The 27394-nt window shown below is 43.4% G+C and overlaps 1 protein-coding gene across 8 annotated transcripts in view; it reads right to left on the bottom strand.

Moving 5' to 3' along the window:
- The window catches only part of TNIK (TRAF2 and NCK interacting kinase), a 364653-nt gene that overhangs the window by 88615 nt on the left and 248644 nt on the right, over window positions 1-27394 (bottom strand). For all 8 annotated transcript variants that reach the window (XM_033125457.1, XM_033125416.1, XM_033125423.1 and 5 more), the window contains 5 exons: window positions 22149-22203; window positions 20075-20153; window positions 9586-9761; window positions 5330-5396; window positions 1144-1348 (listed from right to left, as the gene is read on the bottom strand). In XM_033125457.1, the coding sequence (XP_032981348.1) occupies window positions 1144-1348; window positions 5330-5396; window positions 9586-9761; window positions 20075-20153; window positions 22149-22203 (582 nt within the window). The remainder of the gene's footprint in view (window positions 1-1143; window positions 1349-5329; window positions 5397-9585; window positions 9762-20074; window positions 20154-22148; window positions 22204-27394) is intronic.

The following is a 27394-nucleotide window of genomic DNA, read 5'->3' as shown; positions in this document are numbered from 1 at the left end:
AAACCAGGGAGGCTGGACCTGGACATGCCATTTAAAAAGCAATCTGCTCCTGCTGTCTGCAATTCACCACCCTCTCACTGCAGTGGCCACCTGACAGTGCAAGTGCATTGCTGTACACTGTTAATGGGGAACAAGACGGTATTCGGGAGAACTGTAAAATTACAGTTAGTACACTTAGTGAACCTTTCTTTCATCTGCCATCCAACTTCCCCAATAGCTATGATCTCTCAGTTTCCTAATTGTCCAGAGGCTTTGATTTATGTGGCAGAGGAAGGAGGCCTCAGAGCAAGGTTCTGGGAAGGAGGTTTTAACAAATGTCTATTAAGACCACAGGGTGAGAGCCGTGCCCAGAACAACCCATGCAGGAAAGTGTGGGTGGTGAGATGGTTTCCCACAAAAATGAGAGCAATGCCTGCAGGTGAAGGCAAGTCTTGCTCACATGCAGGAAGACAGGCCCTGGGTATCAAAGGGTGTCTGTCTGGAAGGACTTGGAAATACCAATAAAAGCAGGCCCTGCTTTTCCATACGTGACATTTCACTTACCTGCCTATTCACTGTGGTCTAGTGAACACCTATATTTCATTTCCCAGTCACTGATTCATTCATTCATACCTTAGTTCATTCATTCCACAAATGTTTACGAGGCATCTATTGTGTGCTAAGCACTGTTCTAGGGACTAGAGATACATGATGTAGAAACACATCAGGGATAAAAGAGACAAAAAAACCCCTGTGCTCAGGGGGCTTCCATTCCAGTGGGGACAGCCAGATATGTGAAAGTACGTAAGAGTAATTGTGAAGGCGGTCAGAGCTACGTAAAAATAATAAAGCAGGGCAGGCAGCAGGACATGCTAGAGGGAGGGAGTGTGATTTTAAGTCAGGTGGTCAAGGAGGCCTCCCTGAGAAGGTGATAAGTGAGCCAGGCTCGAAGGGTTGAGGCCTTCACCCGCTTTTGTGAAGTGACTCTACCAAGGTCACACGTCCGGCCAGGCATGGGAAGTCCTTTGCTTCCAAGGTGTGTGCGCTCCGAGCAGGCTCTGGCCCTGACCTCATGGGTGGGATGTGGGCCCACAGTGGCGGACACCCAGGGAGTGGTCCCCGCCAAGGGCCGTGGGGTGCAGAAGCGGCCGAGAGGGTCCTGACCTCCTCCAGCCGCCGGCGCTGCTCCTTCTGCTCCTCTATGCGCTTCTGGCGCTCGGCCAGCAGCTGCCGCTTATGCTCCTCGTTCTCCCTCTGCTGCTGCTCCAGCTGCTGCCGCCGCAGGGCCTCCGACCGCTCCTTGTTGGCCAGCTGCAGCCGCAGGAAGTCCCGCCTCAGCGTCGACTCCCCGGGCAGGTTCAGAATGGAGCTGCAGGCAGGAGACAGAGATCAGGATTCCACATTGGGGCCAGGGCAGTCATCACCACTGTGGGTCTTGGGATTGGAGATCAGGGCAAATATGTCACTCGTGTGCGGCGGAAGGAGCCACATGCTCACGCACAGGCTCTTAGATCCTCTACTAGTTATGTTACCGACCCCCAAAGAGACACAGTCAAGGTGAGACTGGTACCCAGGCTGCCTTTCCATGTGACTATTGCATACACACGGTGTCACCATCCCTAGCGGGATGTCACATCCCCAGAGTCATCACCTCTCTCCACGACTGTCCACACTGCTCCCTCAGCCTTGTCACAAGGCAAAGATCTGTTGTTTCTACAGTCTTCAGTGGGTGTGCGAGCCCTGAGCCCCAGACTGGCTTCTTTTCATGTTTAAGAAAGACAAGAACAAAGCCAACAAATAGAAATGAATCGGGGGCAGCGAGGGAGCCTACTGTACTTAGACGAGTACAGGCCCCCTCCACTCACCACAGCACCTCCCTGACTCCTCTCACCAAACCCCAGAAGGCACAGGGCAGGCTGCTCATGTGAAGACACGATGAGCCAGGGAGGGAAAGCGCCTGAGCCAAGTCAGCCGAGCCAGAACAAGAGCTCAGGACTCGTCTCGCTGCACCATCGTCAGAGGGAAGTTAAGTGGTTTGGTTCTGGCCACGGAAGGTGCAGCGGGGACTTCAAACCAGCTCACGGATTCCCAGATTCCCTTTGAGCACCATGAGCCTCAGTGTCTTATCTGTAAAGTGGCAATTGTATGTATGTACGTGTGTACTTCTACGTGTGACGCAGAGAATAAGGGGACCGAGGAACACCATCGACAAACTCCTCCTATGTCACTGGTGGTCGAGGGCTGCCCTACTCACCACCTAACTGCATGTGACAAACGCAAAGTCACAAACACAACAGCCTAGTAACGGGCACGTGGAAAATGGCTCCTGTTTGTTCATAGAGACCTAGCCTTTTTAATCTTTCTGGCAGCTCCCACGTGAAAGAAACCCACTCAGTAATTATTGAGCACCTCCTATAAAGGCAGGCACTATCAGAGGTTCTAGTGGAGACAGCAGGAGCTAACCAAACTTTCTCTCTAGAGTTCTCTTCTTGTGGGAAAGACAGAAAAATCACTAGGCAGACACACGAATAATTACAAGTAACATAATTTCAGGTATTAATGGATTCTACAGAAGATAAAGTGCAATAGTTTACGAGTGACAGTGGCAAGGTGCTGGAGTGATTCATGGTTCTGCTCTGGTGGGTGGGGTAATCAAGGAAGACCTCTCTGAGAAGGTCACAGTGGAGCTAAGACTCAAATGATGAAGTCATGAAAAGAGGTGGGGAGAAGAACCCTCAGGCAGAAGGAAAAGCAAGTACAGTTGACCCTTGAACAATTTGGCAATTAGGGGTGCTGAACCCCTGCGCAGTAGAAAATCTGCATATAACTAACTCTGGACTCCCCCCAAACTTAGTTACCACTCGTTATCCATGAGGAATTGGTTCTAGGACCGCCCCCACCCACACCCTGCCTGTGGACACCAAAACCAGAGGATGCTGAAGTCCTCTATATAAAGTGACGTAGACCAATTCATATTGTTGACTCTTTGCATTTGGGCACTCGTGCAGTTCAAAACCACGTTAAGGGTCAACTGTATAGAGGCCTGTGGTAGGAACAGGTGCGGCCTCTTCCAAGAACCAAACCCCAGTCGGTCTTCCCGGAACAGAATGAAGGAGAGGAAGAGCGGTCCAGAGAAGGTCAGAGAGAAAGGGCAGTCCGGGTAGAGCATGTGGCCTTGGAAGCTACACATGGAAAGGTTAAGCAGGAGAGCAACATGATCTGATCTGTTTGGCTGCCGAGTGGACAACAGTCTGCAGGGGGGATGAGGGCAAGCAAGGCCACCAGCCGGCTGCTACTGCAATGGCCCTGGGGTAGAGACTTCAACCAGGGCGGGAGTGGAGGGCATGGCAGCTGGGGCAATCGTTTGGGAACAGAGCTGATGAAACCTGCTGGTGGCTCTAATGTGTGGAGTGAAGGATGACTTGCAGGTTGTCTTGGCACCAGGACTATGGTGGTAACAAGACCTGGGGTGGAGAATGCTGGGGGAAGAGCAGGCTTGGTGGCAGTGGACTTGGAGGTGGCATTCTGTTTTAGAGAGTGGTTAGGGTACTATGTGAGATACTGCCATACAATGACATAAAAAGGCTTCCTTTGTGACTCTGCATGGACAATGCTTGCGTTATATGAACAGGCCTTCTCCAAAACTTACAGCCTTTGTGTAGAACTCTAAAACAAACCCCGAATGATGGTACTTATATACACAGGCCACAAGCTCTGAGGCAACCTCGTGTGCACACGAAGATGCTCCGCTAATATTTACTGACGTGGAGTCAATGTCAGGCCGTCTGAGCGGTACTGTGGACTCCATCCTTCATTCACTTGGCGGATGGCCCGCTTACCACCCTTGGACTTCTACCTCAGTTCCAAAATGAGGTAACCACTGTCCCTTTCCACTTTTCAGGATTTCATGAAGATTAATTAGATGTGTCCATAAAGCAGGACTTGGAACATAATCTTCAACGTGCCATAATGACATTACAATTGCAGAACTGTTAAGGCATGGCTAGGTCAGCCCACTGAGTGGTTCCCCACACGCGGTTTAGCAAGTATTCGTTCAAACGGGGTTTCTCAGTTCTCTAGAAAGTGATCAGAAAGCTGACATGACCGCCTTTGGAAAAACAGTCTGTAACTTCTCGGAAAGCAAGGCATTTGGTCCTTTGCTTCATAAGACCATGTCATTACTTGACAGTCATCATTTTTATGCGGCTAACCCGGGGGTGGCCAACACACTATGTATCAGAAGGCAGGGAAGAATACTCCTTCAGTCTTTGATCTTGGGAATTCCTGTGGGAGGTAAACAGAACAAACATGGGTGGCCCTGTAAGCTCACTCCCGCCCTCTTCTGGTGGTTTAGCAGTAATCCCGCTGGGTAGGTCTAAGCTCAAAAAGAAGAGCCCACTCCCCTAGAACATTCTAGCAGCATTGGCTGAGCTGGAAGGATCCCTGTTCAGGGAGCTCTGCCTCAGCAGTACAGGAACTGCTCCTTCTCCTAGAGTAATGGGGTCCCCTTGCTGGATGGCTAAAGGATGGGGACCCATATACCGCAGTGACGCTTCTACCTGTGCATTTCCCCCAATAAATTTCACTTCACACATACAGTGTGAATGCCATGGTGTGTGTGATGGTGCCCCTGAACTCACCAAATGGCTGCCAACTGAATTCTCTCAAGAAAGAGAAGTCCTGGCAGTGTGATCACACTGGCATTAATTATTTATAAACAGACTGGCAGAAAGTCGGAAGCAAAGTCAGGTGAAATTCAAAACGTAGAGATGATAATAATAAAGCAAGCACTTGATCCTGGGGTCCAACATGTGACCACAGGCTGGCAATGGAAGTTTCTATTTAGGGTTCACCTCTACAGTGTAATCTGATTTCCTGGAAATCATTTCCTCTTGGATTAGGGTACGGTGAAAATACCAAGGCATGTGGCAAGGACAGTGGGTGCCTGAATGGGTTTCTCCAAGGTATGAAGTAATGAACTGAATGACTCAAGTCCAAAACTACCACTTAGGTCTCCGGAAAGTTGTAGTTTTGGTATTTTTCATCCTATATTACCCAGATAATTGCCTCCTGCCTATTCTACACGTTATGTGTGTGAGGAAACAGGTCTTAGAATAGAGACCATAAATCTCGGAGGACAAGATAAAGAATATGCTGATTTGCATGTTTTTGTCAGAGTCTGCCTCGGGAAATTTTTCCCAATTAATGAATGTGTTGTGGGCAATAAATTAAATAAGACCATCCTGCCAGATTCTTAAAAATGAACCTATAAATCAACAGGATAAGTGAATTTCACACAAGCACAAATCAGAATGTGAAAAACGAGAAGACTTGGCTTTTGCTCTCCTACCTGGGCTCTCCTGAGTCATTCTCCTCCTCTTCTTCCTCGCTTCCGCTGTATTCATATTCTGTCTCATCTAAAGAGAGACTCACAGAAGGTTAGTGCACAAAAAGGTGTGATAGTGCTATATAGCCCGACACCCTCATTTTATATGTAAGTAAACTGAGGCCCAAAGAGTTGTCATTAAACAACATGGGATAGGCTCCAAACCTCCTGATACTTCCCACCAGCTGGATCCGAGTACGTGGAATTAACCACATCTAAGACTGTCCCAGCTGACTCAAGAAATTTACCCGTGATGCCTTGTGTTCGCACAAAAGCGAACACAAAGAATTGAAAAATCGCCTTTCAGTTTCTGTTAACTCCCACTATGGGACTACCTAAACAAACCTTTTATTGGCCACTGTTAACCTATTGGCAGTATTCGTCTTTTCTTCATAGGAATTTTATTACGACTTCCATGGACTCACACATTGACTTTAGATATCTTGATAAATATCAGAAAAACTTTTGACAACACGTACTATTACAAACTACAGTTAAATGTGTTTTGATTGACCCACTGGCAACATCCATTTAATTCAATAATATATTAAGCAAGTTACCGTGCAATAATGAATAATGCTTTGGAGGAGATCAGAATAGGCAAGATGGACAAGTAAATAATTACAGTTCCCATGATTCTGAAGAAAGGGTGCTAATCCTTGTTGGGTCTCTCCCATGCCAGTCACCGTCCCAGACACTTTACCTATGATCTCTCATTTATTTCTCATAACACTCCTTTAACATAACACTCATTTTTCAAGTGAAGATACTGAGATTACAAGAGGTTAAGTGATATGACCAATGTCGCCTCATTAACACATCTGGGATTTAGATTTAGAATTCATTATTGAAAATTTTCCAACTTTAAAACTAAGCATTCTTTCCAACATATTATATGTTAAATAAAAGTACATAAAAAGAGCACCGCGATATGAGAGAAGGGAGCAGCTAAGTCCACTGGTCACAACGGGAAAAAGGACCAGTGAAATCTTTGAGAAGAAAATGAGCTGGGCTTTGGAAGATTAGTGGCCCTTTCCCAGGCAGACAGCAGCTGCAAGTGGTGGGCAAAGGTCATTCTAAGCAACATAACTACCTGACAGCGGCTGTATTATAGTGCATGGCATATTCAGGAAACAATGAGTTATGAGTGGCTAGATGTCTGGGTGTAAGAAAGCAGATGGAGTGAGAAAGACCAGCAGGTCTGATATGGCTTGCTGATCCATATATATCATGCTGAGAACTTTTCTGTAGGCAATGAGGAGCCTTTGGAGGAGCTTTTGATTTTATGCAAGGAAGGGTATCACATTACTGTTATGCTTTCAGAGCTGTGGGTTAGTAATTACAATTTTGAAGATATTTGTGCACCCCTAAAAAGGAACTGAAACTGCAATTTGGTTATGCTACCACCAGGTGCAGTCATCACATGATAACTATTGAATTTGATCATGACCTTCAACACACCTTGCCTTCCATACATTTTAGCCATTAAAGGGATTATTTAAAAAAGCCAAATGTGTAATGACTTAAAGTGTATTTTTTTAAATCACAAATTAGCTTCATATATTTAGATATGTATGAAATGTTCAGGGTATTTATGTAAAGAAGCTTCATAATGTGTTTTTCAATATCCCACACTAAAAGTTTAATATCCCAAACTTTCCTGAAATGAATCAACAAGAGTTCAAAGTAAAATGCAGAAATTTTATCTATTAAAGGAAATGATAGCAAGGGAAAAAAGCACCCAATTAATCCAATCATTTTTATCTCTAGGGAAAAACCTTCATTTAACAGGCTTCATAACTGTAATACTTCTCCAGGATCTGGTTTGATTGCTTTTATATTACTGGCTTAAACTAGCATGTGTCAACATATTTTAAAGTAAAAATAATACCAGATAAAAAAAAGTCATAAAACAATGCACACTAAAATTGTTTGATTCTATCAAAAGCTGGTCTTAGGGCTACTAAGAGAGTGAAAACGTATTAGAGGGAGCAAATTAGGTAGTTTGACCAAATTGAGCAAATGGAATGAAATCTCATTTGATCAATACCCTTTCTTGAGGAGCAGACCAAAATAAGAGCCTCTGGTGGCTGTTAGTCTGAACAGAATTAGGTTCCTTAAATTACCATGTAACCCTTGAGTATATCTACTTCCAAGAAACTTACTCTTCTACTCTGCAGAGAAGAAACACATTAAAAGGTCTGTTTTCATGGGATGGTGAGTTCTGAGTCATATTCCAGAGTTTGTGCCAACAAAATGTGGGAACAACCCAAGGCACAAACCTTACCCATTCTTACTCACACGTCAGAGGCAGAGAAGTCACGAGTTCTCTGAAAGTAACCCTGAATAGTACTGAAAAATTATAGGTCAATAAATTCTATATAATAATAGCCAACATTTATTGAATAAGTCTATGTGCCCGACATTGCATTAAGCATTTTACATGCATTATCTCATTTAATCTTTGCAACCATGCCAGGAAATACTAATCATTGTTATACACCCAGTCCTATTTTAAAGATTAGAAACGGGGTGAAGTTCGTGTTAACTCTTAAGGGGAGGAATAGAATTTGAACTCAGAATTTGAGTCTGAAAACAAGAGTCTAAGCACTTAACCTACTTTATATCCACAATAAAATAAATTTCCTTTTAGAGAAGTTGGCCTTTAATGGTTGCACGTCTGACACACCACCCTAAAATATTCTCTAAAATTTTGACTTCACAGAGTAGCCCAAGACCACTATTAATAAAGAGCAGTTGAAAGATCAGTCCTGGAACTTTCTAACCTTGACTTGCCTGTTTCTCTTCATGCCTAGTTTCTCCAGCTTGGGCTGCCCTCCCAGCCATGTAGGTTCTGACTGACACCTCGTCCGTCTCCACCACTAACACTGGAGATGGGCCTCCTTTTTGGCTGAGCCTCATAACATCCTGCTCCTGAGTCTAACCTGGTAACACATTTTCCTGAGTGCCTCAGGCTGGCTGCAAAGATGAACTCTCTTCTTGAACGCGCACTAGGATTTCTCCTCCTCCCTTAGCTCTCTGATGATCTTTCCTCTGCCCAGTCTTGACTCCTATGCTGCTCACCGCTCCACCCTAGGTCCCTGGTCATACCTTACCACATCACAGATACTAATTGCAGAGGCAAAGAAGGAAAATTCAAATTCAAAGAGAGGACCCCGATCGTGTGCTGCCCACCATCCGCCACTATTCCTTTTGGATTGTGCAGAACAGAGGAGAAAGGCGGAGAGGATAGACGCAAGGAAAAGCACATCACCAAGTACCTCCCATCCTCGGTCCCTGGCCTTCCTCTCTTCTCTCCACTCCCCAAACAATCAGTGCTCACCTTGCCAGCCCTATACAGCCTTCTCATTGCCACCCCCCTGCCCGCTGCCCCCTCCTACTCCCACTTAGGGAACACTCACCTGTCTGCTCTCTGCATCTCTCCCTTACCTTCCCACATCCCACCTTCCCTACCTCCCTGCCCAACTAGTCACAACACCTGACGCAGACCACATGAGTTTTTACCTTGGTCAGGATGCTAATTAAGGAATTTTGAGTCTCTATTCACAGTCCTAGGACCCCAAGTTTGGACTTGAGTCCTTTCTAACGATGCAGTGAAAAGATAGTGTGGTGTAACAGCTAGAGCTATGAGTTTCTGAATCTATAAATAAAGAAGTGCATTACATGATCTTGCAGCTCAAAAAGAAAAAAAAGAAGCCTGGTACCCCCCCTTTTTCTTTTAATCACTAGGTCTATAAAAACATTCATTCTGACTTATAAACCTAAATTAGAAATGAGCCTCAGAGCACAAAAACTTAAATGTTGAAAACTGCCAGTACAGAAAAATGTCAACTAAATTTTTTTTGTAGGTTGTTTGTCTTCTGTGGATTTTTGGTCTTGGTCTTCAAAACATGAATATTCATTTGAATTAAGAAAATCACTTGTCATATTAAACCACTTCATAGTACTACTCAACATGACTTTTTGTTCTGTGCCTGGAAAAGGTGCTATTTCTTGCAGTTCTATTCTGTCATGAAAGATTCCATTTCAGGGGTCTCACTCCACTGATGCCCACAGGCTGTGATCTCAGAGGCAGCCCCTCACACTAAAGAATAATGCAGGCCCATTTGAAATCCCCACGGCCACCTAGGAATAGGTCAAGAGCCCAGGACTCACTCCATCTTTTGTTTCCCTTGTTAAAATGAAAATGTGTTTCTAACCTTTCTCTCCTCGCTTCTTCTTTGTTCTGTCAATATGGTCCTTGAGTTGAATGCGGACCTGTCGTTCATTAGGTTGGTCTCGTATAAATGGATGCTTCATCAGTTGCTCTGTTGCTGGTCGCTGGCTGTGATTCTTTACCAAGCAGCTCTCAATAAATGACTGGAATTTTTTTGACCTGCCAAACAAAAGAGATGAACCCAAAGATAAAAAGATAACCCAAAGGAAAGCAAACCTATATTTTCTGAAATGTTAGAATAAAAAGAAAGGAAGGAAGGAAAGAAGGAAGGAAGGAAGGAAGGAAGGAAGGAAGGAAGGAAGGAAAGAAGGAAGGAAATAGGTCCAATCAGCCAACATAGAGATCAAACCTATCACAGAGTAAGTTTAGCCCTTTAAGGTACAATGCAGTTCAAATGCTTCGATATACAACTGAGGCAAGGTATGGTGTGATATACATGAAAGTGTTTTCACAATTTATACATACAATCACATATAAGACCAAAAGAAATCAAGAGTAGAGAAAAAACTCCCATGGGAATCATACCTACAAGGCCCACTGGAACGAGGGAACCAGAGAATTTTTCTCCTGATTCTGTTAAAGAATTAACAGAAAAACAACTCTAGAGAAAGGACAGTTCAGGGAGGTAAGAAATCAATGAAAAACTAAAGCTGGAAGTGCGCACACTGCATGTCAGGGGACACTAAGGTTAGCTGTCTAAATAAGCCAGAAAATGCAATCTGGGGAAAGTAAAACCAAGGTGGGATAGATTGGATAGGGGAGTACATTTTGTAAAAACGAGCAAAATTCTTACATGGTAAACTTGATTTGTCAAACTTTTAAACTGGTAATTTCAGAATCACCTTTGAACTTTGCTTTCCAAGCAATAAAAACAGGATGTATGCGTATGTTTGCTATCAACTCAAGGTCTTGGAAACTTAACTTTAAGGGACTAAGTTCATACCCCGAAGCAAATTATCTCTCTCTAAAAAGGCACTGTTTCCTCAAAGATAAACCCTATGCCACAGACGCACAGAGGCAGGGGAAAGCTGGTGAGAGATACCACACCACTGATTAGGTGGCAAGTCCACAATGTGGCAGAAATTAATGGTGGACTTTAGCTATGATTCATGAGTTAGGCACGCAAGTTCTTGCTGAAAGTTCCAAGAAATTGTCCAGCATAAATAATTAAGCTCATAACTCTATAGCATGCCTTTCTGAGGTGCTCCATTGGCAGCGTGGCACACCCAACTCAGAGACTTTGGCGGAACCCTAGTCACTGCCCTCCTCTGACTATCCCCACCCTGCTTGGAGCAGGAGGGAATCCATTCTGTGCTCTCTGTCGTCCTCCTGTGAAGCACTGTGGAATCACAGGTGCAGATTCCAGGAGCAAGCCTTTCCCAAGCTTCCCAGCAGGCCTCAGGCGTCTACAGAGGGTGCCAGGAAAAATGTATACACATTTTAAGAGAGGAAAAAAACTGTATTAAAATTGTAATACTCAATATATACCAATAACAAAAGATGAATACAAGTCACGTTTGACTTCCGCAATTACAAGGGGTGCTCAAAGTCGTTATCATTAGCATCCAGACACTTCTGATTATGGCGAACAACTGCTTGAACAACGTTAACCAAAGTGTCCACTTGTATACATTTTTTGGCACCTCCTGCATATACATACACACACACACACACACACACACACATTTCAGGCCTGAAAAGTGTCCTCACCACACAGAACACAATGGAGAGCATGTTCTTCAAGATTCAAATGTGAGAGGATGCTTGTATATGTACCATTCTCTAGTCCTGCCCAGGTCAAAGCAGTTTCTCATATTTTTCCATGTTTTTAAAGTATTGAATTATTGGTAGTTTTTCCTCCCTAAATTCCTGAGCTATGTTCAAGCTTTTAAATTATTTTACATGGAAGTAATAGTAACCTGCTATGCTTTGGGTCACCCCAGGATGAATCAGGACTGGCCACACTGTGGCCTAGAAATAGTGACAACAGAGTGGACAGTCTATGTACCTCCCTGTAAGTCCTTCAGCCCACACCCCAGCTTCCTCCATACTGGAAATACTCCTCAGTGTTGGGATGTCACTTTTCCCTCGCAAGCACTCTACCTGCTCTTACAGATTTAGTAAACAAATGAATTCATGAATGGTTATTCGATGAGAGTTCTGGACAAAAGCTACCTTCAAATCTGTGTTCGTGAGGGACAGAGAGGGGGGCTTGGACAGTAGGCACTGTTTAATATGCTTTCTGTCTTATATCCATCAGATAAATCTGAGGAGGCACAAATAATACCACCTCAGGAGAGACCCTGCAAAAAAAAAACCATAATGAATTAATGGACTTTCCTAAGGAATAAACTAAAGAGAATGAGGTTATCTTGCATAAAAAGGAATAGATAAATTCCACACAGTGCTTTAACTAGGTAGCAAAACCCCATTAAAAAGATGAAAATAAAAACAAATTCAGACAGAAAGCTATTAAATATTCACAAGAAATGCAAATAGCAGTTCTCTTTTTCCTGCTTCCAACTAGAAGGAGGTGTTCGTTTTTTATAAAGTGCTCGGCTATTAATTAGAGGATGATAAATAAATACCCAATTTAAAAATGAGATCCAAACTTAGTAGACTGTCCATTCTATTTCCCAGTACTGCTACCTCAAAAAAGTCAGAGAATTCTCCGGGATGAGATAGTGTTCAAGTTTAATGGAACCAGTTCTAGTACAGAGTCCATTGTCCAGAATCTCTCCTGGTGGTTAAGAACCTCAAGAGATATTCAAAAGAATAACTTTGGGCCCAAAGGATGGGCCAAGATGCAGAACTACAAAGCTGGCAGCATATACGACGCCTTCTTCAAATGAGATACTACTTAAAGAGAAAATAATGCTCACTTACAGCAGGTCTTCAAAGAAAGATTCATTATCTCTTATTTAAGATAGTGTGACCAAAGAATCAATATATTTAATTACACATTTAATTAAAAGTAAAAACACTTCACCTATGTTGAACACCATCTGACTATTTGTTGAGCAGTCTAAAGTGTTTAAAGCACATTTACATAACTTTATTGTTTGAATCTCTGCTTCCAGTCATTTACTTTTTCTTTAAAAAAAAAAAAAACACCTAAGATTGGTAATACAAATTTTCCAAGCGTTGGCTTGGAGAGACAAATGTTAATGATTGATGCTTACAGTCTGAGACACTAGTACTTCTAATACCAGTGTTGCTGAATACTTTATCCTCCCAGATTTTTCCTGTTTATATATTAAATTGTGTAAGAGGAATTAAAAATGCCTGAAAGATTATTACATTAATCACTATAACGAGCTGGGCTAAAAGGTTTTGGTAATCAGCAGACAGTCTAAATTAAATTTGACCTTTAAAGTTTGCTTTTGCCCAGAACTACCCTTTTTCTCTACTTTGGGCTCTATTATTTACTAAGTGTGTGTGACTTTGGGCAAATTACTTAACTTATCTGTGCCTGCCTGCAAATGGGGATATTGCTAAGTACGTACCTCAAAAGGCTGTTGTGATGACTAAATAGAGTTAATGTAAAATATTTGGAACAGTACCTATTCCATCACAAATGCCATATGTGTGTTCGCTATTATTATGTCTATTACCATGACGACAATGTCCCAGCAACCTCTGACCACCACCATGCTTAAAGAAAAGGAGTATCTGCCTTTAGGGCTGGGTATAGAAATTTGAAGGTGTTTTTCTCCGCTTCCATTGAACTGAATAGCATAGTGTTCTTTAAGGGAATTATTTCACATATATTTGCATTAGATATGTTAACAGGAAGAGTCAACAGGACTGTCATCTCCAAGGAGATTGTACAAAAAAATGTTAATTTAAGAAGTCTGTGTAGCCATTTTTTGTTTTGACTTTAATAAAGTCCAAAGTCACACTATTACTAGCAAATTCAGTCTATGCGAAGTATTTTCTTAAACTTGATTTCTATTCTCACTATATTATTTAGAACACACACATACACATACATACGTCATTTCTTAAAACATAAGTGCCTGACAATCTACCAGGAATCAGAACCAGTGTTTCATAAAATAAGAGGAGTGATTGTAAGCTTTGGAGTAAAAGCCGATGGCCAGAGTTTCAGGCTGGCCCTACCAGTGACGAGCCTGGGACTCTGGGCCAGCCAGTTAACCTGACCAGGACTCCCAGTCTTCAGCTGGAGCATGAGTGGTTTAAACCAAGGGATCTTTGCCTCTTTCCAGAATTAGGATAAGAAGTTCAGTGCTGCACTATTCACAATAGCTGAGATATGGAAACAACCGAAATGCCCATCAGTAGACAACTGGATAAAGAAATTGTGATACATGTATACAATGGAATGTTACTCTACCATAAAAAAGAACGAAGTTTTACTATTTGCAACAATATGGATGGACTTAGAGGATATTATGCTAAGTAAAATAAGTCAGGCTAAGAAAGACAAATACCATATGATCTCACTTATATGTGGAATCTAAAGAACAAAATAAATGAACAAAGAACACAGAAACAGACTCATAGATACAGAGAACAAACTGGTGGTTACTAGATGGGAGGGGTGTTGGGGGCTGGGTGAGAAAGGTGAAGGAATTAAGAAGTACAAATTGGTAGTCACAAAATAGTCACAGCGATGTAAAATACAGTTGGGGAATACAGTCACTAATATTGTAAAAACTATGTGTAGGGTCAGGTGGTGTGAGACTTATCAGGGGGACCATCTCATAAATTATGTAAATTTCTAACCACTACACTGTGTGCCAGAAACTCATATAAAATAATACCGAATGTCAACTAGAATTAAAAAGAGAGAGTCATGGGGATGTAAAGTACAGCATAAGGAATATAGTAAATCATATTCTATAATAACTATGTACAGTGTCGGATGGGTAGTGGACGTATTGGGGTTATCGCATTGTGAGGTGTAGAAATGTCTAATCACTATGTTGTTTTGTACACCTGAAACTAACACAAAAAGTTACGACTTTTCTACTGATTTCAGTCGAGTGCTGCTCTATGTGGATTCTTCAGATTTAAAGGGCACATGAAAAGAACAAGATTGACCATGTTATACAGGAATTAAGTCATCTACATCCTTTTCCAGAAACTCCTGAAGGGAAATACGGCACTAAGTAGATGTACAACAGCAGGGGAGTGTGATGTACAACAGTAGGGGAGTGTGATGTACAACAGCAGGGGAGTGTGATGTACAACAGTAGGGGAGTGTGATGTACAACAGTAGGGGAGTGTGATGTACAACAGTAGGGGAGTGTGATGTACAACAGTAGGGGAGTGTGATGTACAACAGCAGGGGAGTGTGATGTACAACAGTAGGGGAGTGTGATGTACAACAGCAGGGGAGTGTGATGTACAACAGCAGGGGAGTGTGATGTACAACAGTAGGGGAGTGTGATGTACAACAGTAGGGGAGTGTGATGTACAACAGCAGGGGAGTGTGATGTACAACAGTAGGGGAGTGTGATGTACAACAGCAGGGGAGTGTGATGTACAACAGCAGGGGAGTGTGATGTACAACAGTAGGGGAGTGTGATGTACAACAGCAGGGGAGTGTGATGTACAACAGCAGGGGAGTGTGATGTACAACAGTAGGGGAGTGTGATGTACAACAGTAGGGGAGTGTGATGTACAACAGCAGGGGAGTGTGATGTACAACAGTAGGGGAGTGTGATGTACAACAGCAGGGGAGTGTGATGTACAACAGCAGGGGAGTGTGATGTACAACAGCAGGGGAGTGTGATGTACAACAGCAGGGGAGTGTGATGTACAACAGTAGGGGAGTGTGATGTACAACAGTAGGGGAGTGTGATGTACAACAGCAGGGGAGTGTGATGTACAACAGTAGGGGAGTGTGATGTACAACAGCAGGGGAGTGTGATGTACAACAGCAGGGGAGTGTGATGTACAACAGTAGGGGAGTGTGATGTACAACAGCAGGGGAGTGTGATGTACAACAGCAGGGGAGTGTGATGTACAACAGTAGGGGAGTGTGATGTACAACAGTAGGGGAGTGTGATGTACAACAGTAGGGGAGTGTGATGTACAACAGTAGGGGAGTGTGATGTACAACAGTAGGGGAGTGTGATGTACAACAGTAGGGGAGTGTGATGTACAACAGCAGGGGAGTGTGATGTACAACAGCAGGGGAGTGTGATGTACAACAGTAGGGGAGTGTGAGTTCACTCAGTGGAAAAAGAAGGGAAGAGGAAATCTTCTGAAGGAGATGGTTTACCCATGTGGGTCAAATCTAACCTGAGACACAGGAGGCGGACATGGGAGTCCCATTTGCTGGGGGTGACATGGAGACAGAGGGTGACAGAGCATCCTTGTTTTCCTTTGATTTAACCAAGGCTATAATCCTCCCAGAGACATAAACACTAAGTGACTGAGCCACGTGAGCATGGAATGGAGCCCTGACCGCACGACTTCCTTAGCTCTAAGGCTTGCCCTCATCACACTGATGGGGGAAGGAAGGGCCAGTTCCTGCCAGTGGGGATGCTTTCCTTTCTTTCCACAACTCCAGGGGCAAGGAACAGTGCTAACGCCTTTCTTTCCCTAATGGTAAAGTGCAAGGAAAAAATGGTCAGCTAAGAGGTTAGTGTAGTTCATTCTCTACCACTTGAACCTTGAACTTAAGAGGCCAAGTGGTGCAATAGGAAGAATATGGGTTACCAACTTGGGAAGCTAATAGATGGTACAGCCTTACGTAAGGAGCATAGCCTGCCTGAGCCTGCCTCTCATCTATAAAATGAGGACTCAGAGCATCTGTCAGGAAGGGTTGTGGTTAAGATAATATATAAGTACTTTCTTAACAAAATATATCTTACATTTGTACACACAGAAACTATGAGCTGGTGCCTAATGGAAGGCTGTTGCTATAGACACACAGGATCAATGTGTGTGTGTCTGTGTGTGTGTGTGTGTGTATTTACATATATATATATCTGAGTCCACAACATACATATGCTTATATGCCTTGTATGTGGTAGGCTCAGCAATGTTAGCAGGAAATGACCCTGAATTGAATGTTTCTAATGGCTCATGTCTACCACAGTAGCACTCCCCTTTGGTAATGTGTTCATATGTACACTGAGAACAGCACACTTCACCTCTTGTTAGGGTATTGGTAGGGTCCTCTCCCTTAAAAAATAAAAGGAAAATAAACAAAATGTTTCACTTCCTCCCAAACGCTAGCGCATATTAAACACTAATCTCTATTAAATCACTGTGGATCTGGTCTTTCAAGACAAAGCAGAGCTGACCCTTGAACAACACAGGTTTGAAGTGTGCAGGTCCACTTATGTGCAGATGTTTTTCAATAAATATACAGTTGGCCCTCCCTATCCCTGTGTTTTACACCTATGAATTCAAACGACTGTAGATGTGGAGGGCTGACTGTATGCATTGTTTTTTTGCCATTTTATATAAGGGACTTGAGCATCCGTGGATTTTGGTCTCCATTGCAGCGGGGGAGGAGTGAGGTCCTGGAACCATGTCCCCATAAATACCGAGGGACAACTGTAGTTAAGCTTTGGGGGAGTCAAAAGTTATACGTGGATTTTTGACTGCTCAGAGGATTGGCACCCCCTAACCCGCGGGTTGTTTGACGGTCAACTGTACTCTGACATGCTTAAATATTTCCACTTACAAACCGGAATTCTGCAGAAAAATGGGAGCCATACCAAGTGTCCTGTGGCTGGGGGCTGTATAATCATCTGATAAACGTTGGGTTCTGGGTGGGAAAGCGTACTTCCCTAGGGCTTTTGTCTCCCCTACTCATTTGCAAACGGCCAAGTTTATTTCCTCATCCCCTGTCAGGCAGCATGAGATTCATGCCCCTACCTGGCTTTCCTTCTGAGTCAGGGAAGGGCATGCAAGCAGACTGGGTGTCATGACGCTGGCATGGCCTCTTCCCTGTTCCTGGACTGATCAGCATCCTGCAGCATTATCAAAATTAGTTCTCGTTGTCAAAGGTCGGAAGCAAAAAAGTCAGACTGCATTTTCCCAAAAGTCTACATTGCTCGAACAAGGTCACTGCAGGGTTATCTTTCTGGAACAGGGTCAATGAAAACTGAAACCATTGTACAGGGGCTGTTCACTCAGTTTTCTGAGAAGCCAGACAGATCATACAAAGGGCGGTGTAGCCCAGGGTTAGGAGCAAACAGGACAAGTGCGGTGACCAACCACTCTAGCTCCTGAGCTGGGGAGAGGTGGCGACTGGGGCAGAAGGACAATCTCTTACCCTAAAAGGCAGCAGTGCAGCACCTCTGTACAAAAGATCAGACATCTAAATGTTATGTTCAATCACCAGATTTTTAAAAGTTAGTGATTAGTACAAATATTTCTGAAACATGGTGTGTGGCAGGTCCAACAAAACACACATGTGAATGGTCCATTTGTCCCCTGTGGGAAAGCGAGAAACATGTGTCCAGCAGAAGTTCAGGAAGAAAAAGGCAACAGGGTAAATGGAGCCCACTGTACACAGCAGGCCCCACGGGACGGACTTGGCATGAAGGACAAGCAGAAACCTAGCAGAAAGCTTTGAGTGCCACTCATGGTTCCAGGGGCAGAGCTCAGCTGACTCCTCTCCCCAGGAGCCTGTTCCAGGGAGGAAGGAGGAAGCAGGGCCTCTGGGTACCCGGGCAATCACATGCTGTGCTGGTGCCCAATGGGAGGCTGTTGCTGGGGAGAGAATGATCATCTCCCCCCACAGTGACCCTCTGGAGAGGAGGAGGAACAGGGAATGCTGCCTCCTTGTTACCAATAGCAACTCTCACTCTCCTTGCGCAGGCCTTGGCAACTCCAAGGCTGCCGTCTCTTCTGGCTGTCTCATAGCCTCTCTCAGTGGAGTGTGCCTTTCTCTTGTTCTACCAGGGTTGCGATGCCATTCCCAGATGACTGGTATTAATCAAGACTGTTCCCGGTATAGTGGAGGGTGAAATAGTGGAGGGTGAAACAGTGGGTGAGGGGCTCCAGTCAAGCGCTTGATCATGAAGTACCATGAAAAGGGGCAGAAGTGTCTCGTCCCTTCATGCTCTAACTGCCCAGAATAGGTCTCTAGAAAAGGATAGGAGGTCACAGGTGGTTCAGGAATTGGCCCCCGTGTGAGGGGCCTCAGAGGTTCAAGAATATATCAGGAAGCACATACCACATCCACAGGGGTAAAGGAGGGAGCAATGATTTTTTGTTATAGAATGATAAGGCACAAAGACGCTGATGTTAAGTACATAGAAATGTCAAAAGTCCAACTTCTGGCCTAACCTGTAGAACCCTGTTTCCCAAATTTCAGGCAACCCTCCACTACTGACACAATTTTCACCTTACCCTTATACCTATTCACTTAGTATTTTTCTTTACATTAAGTCACTTGTTTTATGTGAAAAAGTTTATTAAATGGGAAGATTATATCACTGCCCAGAATAAGAGGCCAGTATCACCTGCCATAAAGAGAAAGCAATAGAAAAACCCCCAAATTACAAATGTTCACGCACAGATCCAATGAAATCATCTCACATACTACCAGGTGTAGGTATGCACTTAGGGAATTATTGTTTTAAGGAATAGAAGAAAGGTGAGCAAACCTAACAGGCTGACTCTGAACTATCACCCTCTCTGATAAGATGTTCTATGCTGCCAGAAAATAATATTACTTGAGGTGATAAATCACAGGGCTTCCCTGTTATTACTTGGCTTCCACTACCCATTTTAGCTAATAGCTCCCTATCTTGAAAGTGTGGGGATAAAGACCTGCTGTGCAAATACAGTCGGCCCCCCTTATCCACAGGGGATATGTTCCAAGACCCCCAGTGGATGCCTGAAACTGCAGATAGTACAGAACCCTATGTATACTATGTTCTTTTCAATACATATATACCCATGATAGAGTTTAATTTATAAATTAGGCACAGTAAGAGATTAACAATGATAACTAACAATAAAATAGAACAATTATAACAATATACTGTAATAAAAGTTATGTGAATGTGGTCTCTCTCTCAAAATATCTTACTGTAATGTATTCACTCTTCTTATGATGTGAGATGCTAAGATGCCCACATGATGAGATGCAGTGAGGTGAGTGACGTAGGCACTGTGACGTAGTGGGAGGCTACTGCTGACCCTCTCACTACACTTCAGAAGGAGGATCATCTGCTTGGGGTGATCCTGGATCACTGAGCCATGCAAATGTCAACCGGGGAAACTTAAAAGTTTTGGGGAGCAGTTGACCACAGGTAACTGAAACTGCAGAATGTGAAACCACAGGTAACCGGTGACTACTATAGTATTCAATATGTATTTTAAGATGAATGACACATATGGAAAATACTCACCAAGTCTTCGTGCATACAGTCTAATCCTGCCAGCAGCATCTAAGTATTTGAGTTAATCCAAAAAAGAATCACAGGAAAACCCTCCCCTTGGGTCTGTAACACACTGAAGACCAAACTCACCACTTCTTAGATTTCAGCCGAGGTGCCGGGTTCCGGGGGATGAGGAAGAGGGCTCTCATGGGGTGCATGTCACAGAGAGCTGCAAGAGACCAACACAAAGGCCAGCTCCGGTCAGGAGGCCACACACGCCAAGCCCATCCTCGCTGTGCAGCTAATGCCGCCAAATGGCTCCAGCTCCATGCATGACCAGTGAGGAGATCAGAAGATCACAAAGCTTCCGTCTGGTGAGTACTTTAAAAGAGCTAGTGTCTAATTACAGGAGTCGTATAAAACACGACATGTTTCAGCTAAGTTTTGTCAACATTTCTACTTTTACTTCACATTTAAGGAAGCAAAGTTAAAGGGTCAACGAGCTTTGCTTTGTTATTAATAACTAAGAGTCAAAGTAAACAACATCAAGATAACAACTACATTGGAAATGGTAAGTTATTTTTAATTAGTAAAAGACTTAAGTCATAAAATAAAAGCCATTTGATAATCCATGGTCTATTTCTTATACATTGAAGACTCATCCAAATGCAGTGTTATCTATATAGGTTTTTGGAGTATAATGCACTAGAGCAGACACCTTTTCTCTGTGTTTCCAAATATCCTGAATGGCTTTTCAGGTTTCAGATGAGTTTTTTTTGTTTTGATTTGTTTCCTGGCCCCAAGAAGACCAGAGGATTAAGGCAAATGGAGTCTGGCAGGAAAGTTATAAAAATACCTCAACTTGTAAACATGACATTATCATTTACAGTGAAAGCATTCAAGGATTCTTATTTTAATCAAAATATGTCACTAGTTTTCTTTTCAAACATCTGGGAGTATCTTTTCCTTTGGGCCTAGAATAAGAATATATTCGCCCTAAAAGCTGAAGCATTGTGTGGGTAAATGCTTATTTTTAGCCGCTTCAACAACTCGTCAAGGATGATAATATGGTTTAAAGATTGGAATATTATTTTTATGATTCACAAATGCCTATTAGCATTGTGGATGAAGGGAGTTTTTGTCAACAAAGACTGCAAATCAGTCATGCGACAGATGAATTTTACGAATGCTAAAGTGAGAAATAAGAAAACTATGACGACTTGAAGGTAAAAAAAGCCATATAGCATAACAACCTGTCATATAAATATGGGGCCTCGGAAAAGCAGACTCCAAGGTGGTATTAAACATGAGAGGTGGCAAATTCCTGCCTCAAAGGAAATAGGGAGGGGGCCAGGGAAGGCTGGAGTCATCAGATTGCTATGCAAGTCTGACTGCAGTGAAGGTAAGGGAGAAAAAGTTGGGTGCACGTGTGCTAGACTGTCCCGCAGTCTAAGGAAATCAAGGAGCAAAACTGAAGAATGCAAGTTGTCTACAAAAGCATCCTGCGTCCTCCAGGAAAGGGTCTGCCTTATATCCCTGTTATGCTTGGTCACTGATGGCGAGCGGCCCTTGGGCGGTGTGCCCTCCGTGCCATCACAGCAGCTGGGTCCTCCACGAGTTGTGCTTCCTGCATGGAAATCTGTGAGGCACGTGCTCACAGCCATCCCAGGGCTGGGAGAGGCACTGGGCAGTGCCAAGCATTCCAGATCTCAAAGGCCTGGCGAGGCTCCAGGTAGCCAGAGCGCTGGGCACTCTTTAAAATACCTAAGGAAACCTAACAATCTCAATATCAGTATTTTAATAGGAGTGAAAGCAGTTGAGTGCAAATGTTTGTGTAACCCATGCACTGAAAATCAACTCTGAATTTTGGTGAAGACGGAGTTTACTGTCTTTGTGGGTTGGTCCCAGTTTTATGGTAGGAGAAGGACAGTTCGGCAATAAATTACACACTGAATTTGTAAAACAAACAAAAGATTCCTCAGTGTTTGCTTCCCTTTCCTCTTTTTTTTTTTTTTCTTTCTTCATAAATACAAGATCCTCACACTACTTTAAGATGAATGGATTCCTGGTTGATTTAAGCTGACTCTGCTTTCTAAATATGCCAGCTCAAATCCATGCAGGGCTCGGTGTAGCAGAAGTAAAGCTACTGTAGCTCCTGGCAAAGAAGCTTCAGCACCTGCAGGGCAGACCCAGCAACAGATTTCACCCAGAGGAAAGTACTTACGGGGAGCACCTTCTGCCATCTCAATAGCGGTGATGCCCAAAGACCACAAGTCACTCTGAAAAAGAAGGAAGGCACAGGCACCTCATAAATGTAGTCAGCAAAGCATAACTTGGTTAATCCTGGTAATTGCTTCAGAGCTGCCTGTGGGAAAGCTATTCTGTTGTCTCTTTACAAACCTATTTTCCCACTAACCTTAAAAGCAGGAACAGCCTCATTCACTTTGACTGACAGTACCTTTTATGGTACCTGATATGTGGTGCATTTTCAATATAAATGTATGAAAAATGACTATAAGGTTTTAAAAATTAATTTACCACTAAAATTTATCTACTGATCGAACCATATGAAATTTCTGTTCTTTGACTGTTTTTCACAGTTATCGAGTTATAACTGTCACACAATTAACTGCGCATGTTTCAAGTACACTGTTTGAAAAGGTTTGACACCTGTATACACCTGTGAAACCATCACTACAATTAAGATAGTAAACATGTCCATCGCCCCTAAAACGTCCCACCTGCCCCGTTCTTGTCCCCAACCCCAGTTCTTGTTCCAAGGCAACCACTGACCTGCTTTCTGCCGCTGTGGATTAATTTATATCTTTTAAAGTTTTATATAAATGAAGTCACCTGGTTTCTTTCACTTAGCATAATGTATTTAAAGTCCATCCATGTGATCGAGTGTATCAGCACTTCATTCCTTTTTACTGCTGAGTCGTGTCCCTTGTATATATATACTACAGTTTGTTTATTCACTCACTTGTTGATGGACAATTGGATGGTTTCCATTCAGGGCTATTACAAATAAAGCTGCTACAAACATTCATGTACAAGTCTTTGTATGGACGTTTGCTTTCTTTCTTTCTTTTTTTTTTTTTTTTTAAGTAAATGCCTAGGAGTGCGATGGTTGGCTCATATAGTAGATGCATATTTACAGTCAATTGTTTTTAACCTAGAAAAATGGCGATTTCATGTGGTTTAACCAAATAAGATGAGGACAGGGAACTTTGGGATGGTGGTGTTCACTGCTGTATCTCCGGTGCTTAGAACAAAAGTGGGCACAGAAGCAGGAGTATGATGTATTTGTTGAATGAACGAACAATATCTTCTTTCTTGTAAGTAGACTAATATGTAAATAGAGGTCCTACACCCTTATATTCTTCCTTATGCTCAGACTAACTCTGATGCTCTTCTCAGAATATTCTAGGCTAGCACCTCAACCTCAATCTGTGTAATCTCCATCTCTAAGAATATGTTTCTCCTGTGTCTATGGTGCAGTAGTCTCTAAATATTGTACAGGAGGGAACAACTCCAAAGATGGGGAAAACCAGGTTAAGAAACCCCAAAAAGATGCTTGCTGCTTCAGCTTCCCAATAAATTGGTAATAAATCACAATGTGCAATTTGATTAAATGGCACAAGATCTTCATGAAGACTCTCACCCTCCTTTCCCTTAAAATATATCCTGCATTTTGTACGTTATTCCAAACTCTCACCTGTAACCTCACTCATATGACAGAGATCAGAGTTAAGTTTCCTTGCTATTCCCATCAAACAAATGTCAAGGCCACATGAAATGAAGAGGCACCTAGAAGATTACTATGAAATCCATGCTGAGCCATTCCCTAAAACCAAACTTCTCAGCATCCTGTGAGTGACACCCAGGCCTGCTCAGTATTTGGACAGAGGTCATTACAATGTGGAGGGGCCTTCCAAGGGGGTCTAACCTCTTGCCTAAAGTGCAATCTATCTTAAAGCAGGTTTCTGGGGCACATGCTAAACCTAAGACCAAGGGAAGATTCTTTAATTAGTGAGCCAGTCCACCTGTTCACATAAATGTTATAAGTTTTCAGCTCAATTGGAGACAACAATGTACCTGCATAATACCACTATGCTCTAATTCCAAGTAACTTCTTTGCATGGAACACAATACAGGAAGGCAACTCTTGTCTTTTCTCTTTGTTATAGTGCAAGATATATTCCCAGTTGTCACTGAAAACACACACACACATACACACACACACACACACACACACACACACACACAGTTTGCACAGCCCAGCAAGTTAAACTGAGTTTTCCTGCAGCCTGCTGGTCTTGCTTAGTGAGACTCTTTCCGGAGCTAATAGGGAGCTACTAGGAAGGTCCAGTCAACCTATTACAGGTTGGCTTTGGAGCAGTAACTGGTAAAGATAAAAACACAGCTCTCTTGTACCTGGGGTTTATGGTTGATTGACACAACCATTTGGGAACATGACGTAAACACTGAGTCACTCACTGTGCAGGGAGCATTAAACAGGAAACACAGCAAGAATAGTCTGGAAATGGTGGGTTGTGCTATTGTGGTAAGATTCCAGTATCTCTGGGCCTTGGTAGTTCTACCACGATTTTTCCAGTATCCCTAGGAATCGAGTGTTTTTGTAGTGTGAAATGAGCTGCAAATATCAAGGGGGTAGACTAGCTCTATGCCCCTGCTGCTGCTCCGTGGGGTCCAATTTAAATGCCCTTCAAGTCCAGGAAGCTTTAGACGGCTTGAAAGCCAATGTATTTGAAAGGAAATGACGGCTCTAGGGTGACAGGGATCCAGGCTGGTCCTCAGACGGGGGAAGAAAATGATCAGAAAACTCAGACCAACTTCTGCCTTTGGGTTATCGCTCTAGCTACTCCCTCTGCCCACAGCACAAGCCCAGTCATGCTGGCTGACTCCCTCCCCTGCACAAAGTCATTGCCTTGTTGTCACTGAGGACCACTGAGCTGCTCCCACAGCACTGCCAGTCCCCCTCCCCCTTTTCCACTTTTGTCCCCCAGAGAACTGACCCTTTTAACAACTGTGTAATTTACTTATCACTAACTTATTATGTTTTGTGTTCATTGTTTGCACCCCCGGCCATCAACACACACACACACATACACACACACACACACACACACACACACACACACACACACGAGTTCCATGAGGGTAGGTATCTTTGTTTTGTTGACAGGTATATTCCAAATACCTAGAACGGTGCCTGGCACACTCAATCAATATTTGTTCAATGAATGAACAAATGAAAGACACATGAGAGATGGGAGCAAAACATAAGTGTCGTAAGGCTACTAGACTCCTGGTAAACCATCTAGTCCTTTTATTTTGCAGATGAGGAGAAATGACTTACCCGAGATCACAGAGCAACTCAGCACAAGGTTTGAAACAGAGGTGGGTGTCCTGCCTCCCAGGCCAGTTCTATTTTAACTGTTATCACAACAGAAGGACCTGACTACTCATCTTTTTTTAAATTTTTACTTATCTGGTGCCCACAAAATAATTGCTCCAGATAGATCCTTACTTTGTCTATGTGTAACCTCAGTGAAGCACCCCATAAGCTAATGCTGAGAAACGGACCTCAGTTTCCTAGAGGCAGTGTGATTAGTCCTTTAAGTCAGATAGTCCTGGATTCAAACTCAGGTTCCTAATTTAACTACATGCAGACTATTGCTCAGAGTTTAGCTGTCTCAACTGAACAGCGGAAGTAACTGTGACAATGTATATATGCAGGCATATTGCCCAGCACAAAATATAGCACACCGTAGGCTCAGCAATATTAATTTCTTCCTCTTCTATTAAGTGAAACTGCCTTTGCCTGCCCAATTTAGTCTTCTATGATTTCTCTCTATTTGGTTGTGACAGATATTGTTTGTTGGCTAACCCAACAGACATTTTCAACTCCCATTTCCCTTGCTGTCTCCATTTCAGAGTATAGGAAAGCTAAGCTTGTTTGTCTAGACTGCCCTACAGCTGAGGATGACGGTTAAGAATATGGCACAGTTATGGCCAATGAGACACAGGCAAACATCTTCGGGGAGCTTCTGAGGACCTTTTGCTTTTCCTGAAATAAGTGACAAATATAACTGGTGTCTTGACACCTCTTCCCCACTTCTTAGTGCCTTGAATAAAAACAGGATATCTAGATCTATAGCATCCATCTTGCAAGCATGAGGCAGTAAGTCAGCAGAAAGGTAGGGGCCTGGGATTTAAAGCCATCAATGAGTCACCACACCAGCCCTGAACTGCCTATATCTAGACTTCTGATGACTTAAGAAACTTAAGTACAGCCAGAAGCATTTTTTACTGATAACACGTACACAGCAATGATTTGAGGAAGCATATTTTGATAGTAGGGAAATGGAGAGGTCCCAGTGAAGTGATCCTGGATTTCTCCCATAGGAAGCAGGAAGGGTCAGTGAAGAGAGATGTTTCCTTTATTCAGTTCACAACATCTCTTAGGCAGCTTTCCCCAAACCCCCAGAACAACTCCTTCAAACCAAAGGTCACATCATGCCAATGCCTGTGCATCCTCTGTCACATCACAGGGCAGACATTGCTTCTTCTTGAAATCCCCATTTGATAGTATCACTAGCATCATTTTTTTTTTTTTTAACTGGGGTTCTATTTTCCAAAAGGAACATTCATATTCCTGGCCGTATATACCCAGAGCTGCTTGTAAGCTATGCTTAACTGCCCATGCTGGAGAGCAATAAACGTCCTTGACGGGTCTTGTTTAAGCCTTTGGATGCATTAGCGAGTCCCAAAGACACTTCAGAACTTAAATAAGGGAGAAAATGTTCCAATTACAACTGGCAAAACATATCACAGGAGACGAGAAAGGCAAGAGAGAGGAACAAGATGAGGAGAGTCAGGGAGAGATAAGTTTCCTTCGTGGCTGTGGTGTGACTCATTTGGGCAAGAGCTCGGTAATTCATTATTCCAGAGGTGCTATGCTGCCTGGTCTGTTGCATGATTAATAGCCCAGTCCTGTGTGCACTACAAACAGAACAGAGACAAATTCTAGTGCCGCTGATGAGGCAGAGGCAAGCACACAACTTCTCGTCGGTGGGGGACCATCTGGCATGCAGGTAACTTGAAGAGAACAGTACTTCTGGGGCTAGGCTGCCCAACACATGAAGAAAAGAACACTTTCAGATGGCCGAACCAACCACACAAGAAACAGAGGCAGTGTGGCACAGAAGAAGAGCCCCACAGTGCACGGGGAGGCAGAAAGAGCTCGCGCAGGTCGGCTGGGTGGCTCAGTTGGTTAGAGCGCAAGCTCTCAACAACAAGGTTGCCAGTTTAATTCCTGCCTGGGATGGTGGGCTGCGCTCCCTGCAACTAAAGATTGAAAACAGCAACTAGACTTGGAGCTGAGCTGTGCCCTCTACAACTAGATTGAAGGACAATGACTTGGAGCTGATGGGCCCTGGAAAA

Source organism: Rhinolophus ferrumequinum, chromosome 2, assembly GCF_004115265.2.
Source record: "Rhinolophus ferrumequinum isolate MPI-CBG mRhiFer1 chromosome 2, mRhiFer1_v1.p, whole genome shotgun sequence".
Taxonomy (NCBI): Eukaryota; Metazoa; Chordata; class Mammalia; order Chiroptera; family Rhinolophidae; genus Rhinolophus; species Rhinolophus ferrumequinum.
Note: the sequence above shows the minus strand (reverse complement) of the source record. Positions and strands in the feature narration are given on the sequence as shown.